Source organism: Anopheles gambiae, chromosome 3 (genome assembly GCF_943734735.2).
Source record: "Anopheles gambiae chromosome 3, idAnoGambNW_F1_1, whole genome shotgun sequence".
Classification (NCBI taxonomy): Eukaryota; Metazoa; Arthropoda; class Insecta; order Diptera; family Culicidae; genus Anopheles; species Anopheles gambiae.
The window spans coordinates 94,846,928-94,855,621 of record NC_064602.1 but is presented as its reverse complement, the minus strand read 5'-3'; the positions used below and the strand labels follow the sequence as shown (position 1 = coordinate 94,855,621).

At 52.1% G+C, this 8,694-nt stretch overlaps 1 protein-coding gene across 2 annotated transcripts; it reads right to left on the bottom strand.

Annotated features, from left to right (window-relative positions):
- Window positions 1-696: 696 nt before the first annotated feature.
- On the bottom strand, window positions 697-8,435 carry LOC1280581 (malonate--CoA ligase ACSF3, mitochondrial). Of its 2 annotated transcripts, XM_061660261.1 has the most exons (3): window positions 4,866-8,435; window positions 2,911-3,003; window positions 697-2,829 (listed from the first exon to the last, which is right to left on the bottom strand). In XM_061660261.1, the coding sequence occupies exons 1-3, from the start codon at window positions 5,302-5,304 to the stop codon at window positions 1,253-1,255; spliced, it is 2,109 nt and encodes a 702-aa protein (XP_061516245.1). In that variant the 5' UTR covers window positions 5,305-8,435; the 3' UTR covers window positions 697-1,252. The 2 variants fall into 2 exon arrangements, with proteins under 2 accessions (XP_061516245.1, XP_061516244.1); XM_061660260.1 differs by having other exon boundaries at window positions 697-3,003; window positions 4,866-5,690.
- Window positions 8,436-8,694: the final 259 nt, after the last annotated feature.

Here is an 8,694-nt window from a genome sequence, read left to right as displayed (position 1 = left end):
TTCCCCGATATACAAAAGCCTTTGGAGACAGACTCGAGGCCCCATCGGCCATCCCTCCGGGGGCCCTTGTCGCTAGTACTCTGTCCATATGGCATACTATAGAACGACGATCTACGGGGCCCCTAAATCGGCGGGGCCCCAGGCGACCACCTAGTCCGCCTACCGTTAGATCCGCCACTGCTTGGAAATATATATGGATATTAATGGATATAAGGAAGTTATAGATTATTGAATATTTGAAGATTCATAAATCCTTGGGTCTTTATGAACCTGTAGAGATTCATGAATCTTCGCCGAGATTCGCATCACTCAACACTGAAGATTCATGTGAATGAATCTCAACGAAAGATTCATAAAACCCAACTCAATAAAATACACCGATAAATATGGTCGTGACGACTACCAACCTGCTACTTCGTGGAATGATGGAGGATTGCTTGCTCAATTTTAGTAGTATCGGTATGTTCCGATGCGCAGTCTGCCTTAAAACATGCTATCCAGATTTCATTAGTCATTTCTTGCTTCAAAAAGAATACTCAGATTCAGTATGAAGCCTATAGAACGATAAAATAGTAGTTAATCAAAGTACTGTACTAGTGGCAAACATTGTTGTCCTCCAGAATGACTACAATTTCTCGATAATTTGATTCGGATATGTTAACACCCAATACACAAAACTACCAAAACACAGGCGTGTTGCAATATAATTCGTCAACAAATTTGGAACCTTGTTGTCAGAAGCTTTGTTTGTTTCACATTCCCACATACCCGATTATGGGTGATGATGATATATGCTCATTATCACCCATTCTCACGCACTCTCACTCACCCACCCTCATCGCGCCAATCACGATCTCCACGTTGCTCCGGTTTCGCCCAACAATTTCCGAAAGATGGGCCCGCCCGCGAGCGGAGGATACGATACAATACGAAGAACATAATTACAAACGAAATATAAGTCAATAATGCATGCTGAGACACAATGGGAGTTTGCAACATTTCCTCCCTCCCGCCACGGGTAAGCCGGCGACCGAGTGAAGCGGAAGATGGGCTTTTGTGTGTGTGTGTGTGACTAGTGACGAGACCACCGGGGCTTGTTTTGCCCTCTTTCCTTCCTATCTAGCTCATCTCATCCGCTTCACATTGTCGCCGCGCCGGATGCATGGTGTGCATATAAATACGTTTTCTTCTGCTGTGCGCGTTGCGGTCGCGGACTTTGCATTAACCGACCTCCAAACAGTTTACCGTTAGCTTAGGGTTTACCGTCTCCCGCCGTACTGCTTGCTGGCGGCGTCGGCGTTGCTGTCGCGGTGCTGTCTCCGTACAACCTGTCGATCAGTTCGCGTTTGTTAATTTTGCCCATCGCATTGCGCGGAATCTCGCCCACCAGCCGGACCTCCTTCGGGATGGCCTGCTTGGGCAGCTTCTGTTCCAGCCACACCAGCAGCTTTGGAATGCTGAACGATTCGGCGGCAACGTGGTCGCGCAAACTTATCACCGCCACTACCCGCTGGCCCCAGGTTTCGTCCGGCAGGCCGAGCACCGCCACGTCGCTCGTGTCCGGATGTTCGTGCAGTGCCGTTTCGATCTCGAGCGCGGACAGCTTGAAGCCGCCGGATTTGATGATGTCCACCGAGGTGCGGCCCAGGATGCGTATCGTGCCGTTTTCGTACCGTGCCGTGTCGCCCGTCCGGAACCAACCGTCCGCATCGAACTCGGACGCCGTTTCCTGCGGCTTCTGCCAGTACTCGCGGAACACCGAGCGTCCCTTCACGTACAGCTGGCCGGCAATGGTTTCCTCCTGCTGCTTCGAGCTGCTGTCCGCTGCTCCACTCTTCCAAAATCCTTCATTTTCGCGCCCCTCGAGCGTTAGTGTGCGGCCACTTTCCTGCTCCACGATACGCACACTCACCCCGGGCAGTGGCATTCCCACGCAGCCCTGCTTGCGGCTGCGCTGCTCGCCATCCTGCACGTACGGGTTCGAGATGGCCATACCGATTTCGGTCATGCCGTACCGCTCCAGCAACCGGTGGCCCGTGATTTCATTCCACCGAGCGAAGATATTGCCCGGCAGCGGGGCCGAGCCGGAAATCATCAGCCGTATCTTGTTCTTGCAGTGCGTCTTGACGTAATCGCACATGCGCGCGTTCTTGCCGAACACGCTGTCGTACTCGCGGATCAGCAGCCCGTACATCGTCGGCACGCCCATGAACACGTTCACGCGCTCCTTCGTGGTCATGTTCACGTTCAGCAGGTAGCTCCACACGCTGCTGCTGTCGAACTTGGGCAGCATGACGCACTTCGCCCCGACGGCCAGCGGCAAGTTGAGTGCATTGATCGTCCCGTGCACGTGGTTGAGCGGCAGCGTGTGTAGCACCGAATCGGTCGCACTTACTTGCCACGCGTGCGCCAGGGCACGCAGCTGAGCGTCCAGATTGGCGTAGCTAAGGACCACTCCCTTCGGCTTACCGGTCGTGCCGGAGGTGTACAGGATTAGTGCGTTCGCGTCGCGATAAAACTCCCCATTCAGTGCGCTTTCCACCACGAGCGTATCGTTCAGCTGGAGCAAGTTTTCTCTCGTCGGATCGAGGTAGGACACCACGTCGGCCATCGGTGCGGCGGCGTCCCCTCCGTTCGTCGTACCACCCGCCACACCACCGTTCGTGTGGATCAGGTCATGATTAACCACCAGCAGGGGTTTCTGTAGCTTTGCGGCCAGTGGTTCCGCCAGGGGCAGAAATTCCGGCGTCGTTAGCAGCAGCGAAGCATCGGAATCTTTGATATAGTACTCGAGCAGATCGGCCGGATACTTTGCATTCAAGGGCACAGCTAAAAAAAGGTAAGCGATGGAAAAGATTATTTCATAGTAAATAACAAAGCATTGTAAACAACAGTAGTGGCTGGTCTTACCAACTTGCCCGGAAAACCAGCAAGCCCATTGGCTGATCACGTATGTGATATTGTTGGGACAGAGAAATGCCACACGAGATTGGGAAGCACTACCTGTTTGGATGACGAAACGAAATATGAAGGAAAAAAGAGCATGTTATTTTAAAATTATTATTTAAATGATTTCTAATAAAAAAAGTTCTTTTCCAACTTCATTTTGCGCTCAAATAGATCGTTTTATCAGCAAAATGGGGCAACTATTTGCCCGTTTCATTAGCACCCGAGCGTAAAATGGCGATTTTAAATTCGCACACAAATCGAATGCGCCGTCGTTTCAAGACGAGACGAGCTCGGCACAACGGCACAACGAAACGGCTCCATCGCTAATCTCGCATGAATAATGTGTATTCCGTTTGAGACAGGCCAAACAACAAAGCTTTAGATGCACAACAGGGGTGGAAAACAGGGGAAGGAGGCGCGCAGCACCGATGCGTGCAAGAGGGTGTTGTGCGCGGCGGGTTATCGCATTCCTTCGTTCGTCTGCTCCAACACCATCGATTGCGGTGACGATAGACGATAGAGAGGCAGCAAAACCATTTGACCCGACATTTTACCGGCTTTTCCCGTTGGTTGTTGTTGCCGTTTTTGCAACCAAAACAGGAGTCGTCAATGAGGCCTGAGTAGTGGTGGTCGTTAAACGTTTTTACGCTGTACGCTCAAGTGCATTAAAAATAGCCGGATTCGCGCCATCAACACCCACGACCGGTGATCGGTGATGGCCGTGGCCGTGCGGTGCGCGAACTATGACGCCGATCGTTGGTCGTGCGACAGCAGTCACGGGGCGCTACACACACACACACACATACAGGCCGACGACAGCCGGTCGGCGCCCGTTTGCGTATCGCGTAAATCTTATCTCACAAGAAATCAAAACCCAGTAGAAGGGGGGGGGGGGGGGTGCGAGAAGGAATGGCGGGGGAAAGCAATGTGACAGACCCTTTCTCAGTACCCTCTCTTTCTATTGCTTGTTGTTTACATTTTGCGCTGATTCACACGTAGGGCCACCGAGCGAGCGAGGTAGTAAAAGTAGCCTTTTTGTCCTAATTGCCACACATACACCTGTGGTCCTTATTTTTGTTAATTTGTATGTTGCAAATGTCGCGATCATTTACCACATGATTACATTGTACAGAGCGCGCGTTTGGTAATTCGAACCAACGATTGTGTGGCGCCGTAATACGATCGCTCTAGGGAAGGATTAGGTGTAAACTACCTTTCACTTTCAGCTGCTCCATTTCCTTCCCAAATATCTTCCCATCCATGGATAAAGTGAACTGAAGTTTTCTTGCTGATAAATACAATTCTTACATCTCTACATTCAACCGATCATCCAGCTATCGCTCAACGCAAAAATCCAACATGAAGTCATTTGAACGACCTTCACCCGTGAGATCGAGCGCGAAGTTAGTAAACAACGTTTCTGGCTCGCGATCACTCCGGCACCGAAAAGGTTCAAGGTTTCAAATTTCGAGAATGTCGCACAAAACGCTCGAGCGACTCCCTCCGCACGCTCTCAGTTCGACGCAGTTTGCACCGCCTGGCTTGGACTTCCAACTGTGTCAAGAGTTGTTCGTCTTCTTTTTACCCTACCTTTTGCGGGATTAGATCTACGCGAGGGGAAAGGAAAGATGCGCAAATGTCTTGTTTTTGCAAAACAGTTGTACTATTTTTGGTGCTGCTTTTCCGCCCCCCGGGGACTGGCGCCCCAATGCATTAGCAGCACCCCTCCTCTACGGACGGGTCGTTGTCGCCAGCGGCATATCCATCGACGACGGCCTTGAACGTCTGTCCAAAAGCGTAGGTACAGCAAAACCGGTTCACGCACCGTATGCACATGCCGGGAACACCCTTACCGACACTGAGGGAAAAGTTGCATCATGCGAAAAAGAAAAAAAAAATGGTTCACCCAAACTTACCGCAACATTTGGATATTTGAGCCGCCAATCGTTTGACCGCTTCGTACAGCTGGATGAAGGTAAAATCGCCGACCTGGTCGTGGACGGCTGCCTTCTCGCCGTACAGCAGGGCTCGCTTGAACGGCGGCACGATCAGCTCCCGGGCTACCTCCTGCTCGTACAGCTTCGTCAGTCGGCGCAGCAGATCCGCATGCACCGCCTCCGGATCGACCGGTGGACGGTCGCCATCGTCAAAGCCCTGGGTGGCGGACTTGCGGCTGTCGGTTTGCGTGGAATAGGTGCGGCCCGGTGACCGTACGCCCCCTGGCAGGGTGTGGTACTGTTTCATCCAGCCGAACGGTCCAGCGGCCGATAGCCGGGGTGCAAGGGTGTTTGCGGCCGTGCCGAGCGTATCGGTCGCTACCTCCAGGCAGCGCCTGGCAAGCATAAATTTCGTCATACTGGTCACACGCCGGTGCCAAATCACAGATATGCGGTGTATGTGTGCCCGGTACACCAACTGCTTCTTCCCGTTGCCTGCTGCTCGGTCAATGCACTGCAAACTGATGCTGCCGCTGACCGCTGCAGTTGTTATGAAATGCGTTTTCACTCCGGATTGTAATGGAAGATGTTCACTCGCACGCCACTGTTAGCCACCATGAATACGCGTTGCACTATCGTCTGCGGTGTTTCTTTTTCGAGTGTAAAAGAGTTCAGAAGGTGCAGCGGTTGGTTGAGTTTGCTTTTTTTGTTCACCGTTTTACTGTTCACACAGCAGGAAGCAGAAACACGTTCGCCCTGCCGACTTGATTTATTTTGTAGTCTTTCTGCGCCGGACGATCAGGCTGGGTCGCATGGGCAGGTTTGACAGTTGACAGTCCACGCCTCGTGCAAGAGTTCGAGCAGTTTCGTGCTGATGCAACCGTACCAAGCGGTCCGCGAGTTTGAAGAAATGCGCTAACGGTTGGGATTTGTTTTATAGTCATTTCATTCCAAAGGAAATAACAATTATAGCGTTTTGCAACAGTCATTCTGCAATGTGTGCTGCATGTTATGTCGCTCCCGAGACTTACTTTCTCTCCTAGCACGTGCATGGACTGGTCCAATGCTAATATTAGCCCGTCCATGTTTAATTTTGACAGCTCTATGGAGGTGCAGGTTTGCCCATGTTTTCTACATTATTCTACACAATTTTACACATTCTCATTTTAAAACAAGGGAATAGGTTTTTAGGGGCGCCACAAAAGTGGTCCCTAATTTTTTATGTCGCGAACGCGTTGGGTTTCGTGAGTAGGTAATACGGAACTTTATTTTACACTATATTATGAACGGTTGCGCACGTTCGTGCGAGAGGGTTTCACGTTGAGGAAGTTTCGAGCGCGCAGCGAAGGAAGAGGTCTGTTCGCTTTCGAGGTTGGGTCGCAAGAGAGAGAATGTGCTCGCTGACAGCAGGAAGTGTAGCGCTGGACACGCGGCGCACGTCACTTTGACACATTCGTGTGCCTGGTGAGTGCGCTCCACGGAGATCCGTGTCTTTGTCCCTGGATGTCACGATCGCTCACGATTCTCACGCCAGATGGCGGTCTGGTCGCTACAGTACTCCCCTCCTAGAGCGGTGTCACCGGTAACGTAGAGGTATGATGACCTTCCGCTGAGACCTGGTGACGCCGGTCGATACCGTCTGGTCGTTGCGGCGTAGGATGGAGGGTGGTGGGGCGTCGACGGTGGCTCGGTCGGTTTGTCTCGATGTCGTCGGGTGCGATGGTGGTGCGGGTGTCGTCTGATTACGCACTGGTTGTTCGCGCGACGTCGGTTTGGAGGCTGCGGTGGCGTCTCTGCGGTCCGAATTTGCCTGGACGTCCGGTAACGGCAGAGTTTCCGAGTGGTCGGTTGTTGGCGGCAGCAGGTTTGTCGTTAGCCCTTCCCACGAGCACTGCGGAGCCGGGGTGGCTTCCTCTTCTGCGCCATACGCTGGTTTTAAGCGGTCGATCGAAACCAGCGTTGGCTGTCCACGTAGGAGTATCTGAAAAGACTTAGGATTGCGTGTAAGAACCTTATATGGACCGTGGTAAGGTGTAGTTAGTGCAGGTCGGACGGTGTCGTCGCGTATGAACACGTGAGTACACTTGTTCAGATCGGAATGCACGAACGGTGTGCGGTTGGTATGCCAAGCGGTGCTCTGTGGTCGAATGCTGCTCATCGTCTCCTCTAACGTTTTGGCGAAGTCGGATTGGTCGGCGAGGGCATTTTGCGGTTTCGCGATGAAGAATTCTGCCGGGATGGCCAACGTCGTTCCATACACAAGTTCGGCTGGCGAGGCGTTGATGTCATTTTTGAACGTGGTTCGTAGCCCAAGCAGTATTAACGGTAGGTGTTCGCTCCATCTTGCGGTGTCTTTGCAGGTGATTGCTGCTTTAAGAGTGCGGTGCCACCTCTCGATTATTCCATTTGCCTGCGGGTGATAGGCTGTCGTACGGATGTGTTTTGTTCCTAGGGCTTTCGTCAACTCTTTGAACAAGGAGGATTCGAATTGTCTCCCTTGGTCCGTTGTTACGTGCGCCGGAACTCCGAATCGGGCGATCCAGTGGAATAGTAGTGCTGATACGACGGTAGATGCGGTGATATCCGAGATCGGTATTGCTTCTGGCCAGCGAGTAAATCGGTCGATTATCGTAAGGCAGTATCGGTTACCGTTACTGATGGGAAATGGTCCAATGATGTCTACGTTGATATGACTGAACCTCGCTGTTGTTGCAGGGTACGGTATCAAGGGGCTTTTGACGTGCCTTCCTACCTTAGCGCGCTGGCAGACTAAGCAGTTCCGAGCGAAGTCCTGGGATTCCTTCCTTGCATTGAGCCACACGAAACGCTCTGTTATTAGTCTAGCTGTGGCGCGGGCTCCGGGATGACTGAGATCATGTACGGCGTGGAGAAGTTGTGTTCGAAACGATCGGGTGATGTACGGTCTGATGATACCTCCAGGGCAGTCGGCGTAGAGTGACTTGGGGCTTCCCGGTATTGGTGTCTTCTGCAGGAACAAGTCCGTCTGAATTTTCCCACTGAGAATGTCGGAAAGTTCAGGGTCGCGCTCTTGTTCTTCTGCTAACCGCTCATAATCGATGGTCGGTGTCGCGTGCACTGTCTCTATGCGGGAGAGCAGATCGGCTGTAACGTTGTCTTTTCCGGCGATGTGACGGATGTCGGTGGAAAACTGGCCAATGAAGTCTAACTGCCGGGCTCGTCGAGGTGAGGCATTGTCGTGCGTTTGTCGGAAGGCGAAGGTTAGAGGCTTGTGGTCTGTATAAATACAGAATTCCCGACCCTCTAGCTGGTATCGGAAGTGTCGTATGGCGAGATAGATGGCGGTAAGTTCTCGGTCATAGGTCGAGTACTTTTGCTGTGCCTTTTCGAGACGTTTCGAGAAGAAGCCTAGTGGTTGCAGGTCTTCGTTGGTGCGTTGGTGAAGTACGGCTCCGGCTGCGAAATCTGAAGCGTCGGTCCATAGAGAAAGTTCGGCGTTCTTCACGGGATGTGCCAATAACGTTGCGCGTTTCAGTTGCTCTTTGCATTGGGCGAATGCTTCGGAAGCTTCTCGCGACCAGGTTAATGGCGTTCTGTCCTTCTTTTTGTTACCTGGAGTCATCTCGAGAAGTATACCTTGCGTTTCCAGGGCGTGCGGCAGAAAACGTCGGTAGTAGTTTATCATGGCGAGGAACTTCTTCAACTCCATAATCGTCGTTGGCTGTGGCAGCTCGCTGATGGCTTGGACTCGATCGGGGAGAGGACGAATACCAGAAGCGTTGACCAGATGGCCCAGAAAGGAAATCTCGTTTCGGTAGAACTCGCACTT

Coding starts and splice junctions, on each gene's coding strand:
- LOC1280581 (XM_061660260.1), bottom strand. CDS start 5,304: ATGACGAAATTTATGCTTGCCAGGCGCTGCCTGGAGGTAGCGACCGAT. Junction 3,004..4,865: donor TCAAATATCCAAATGTTGCG/GTAAGTTTGGGT, acceptor TCATCCAAACAG/GTAGTGCTTCCCAATCTCGT.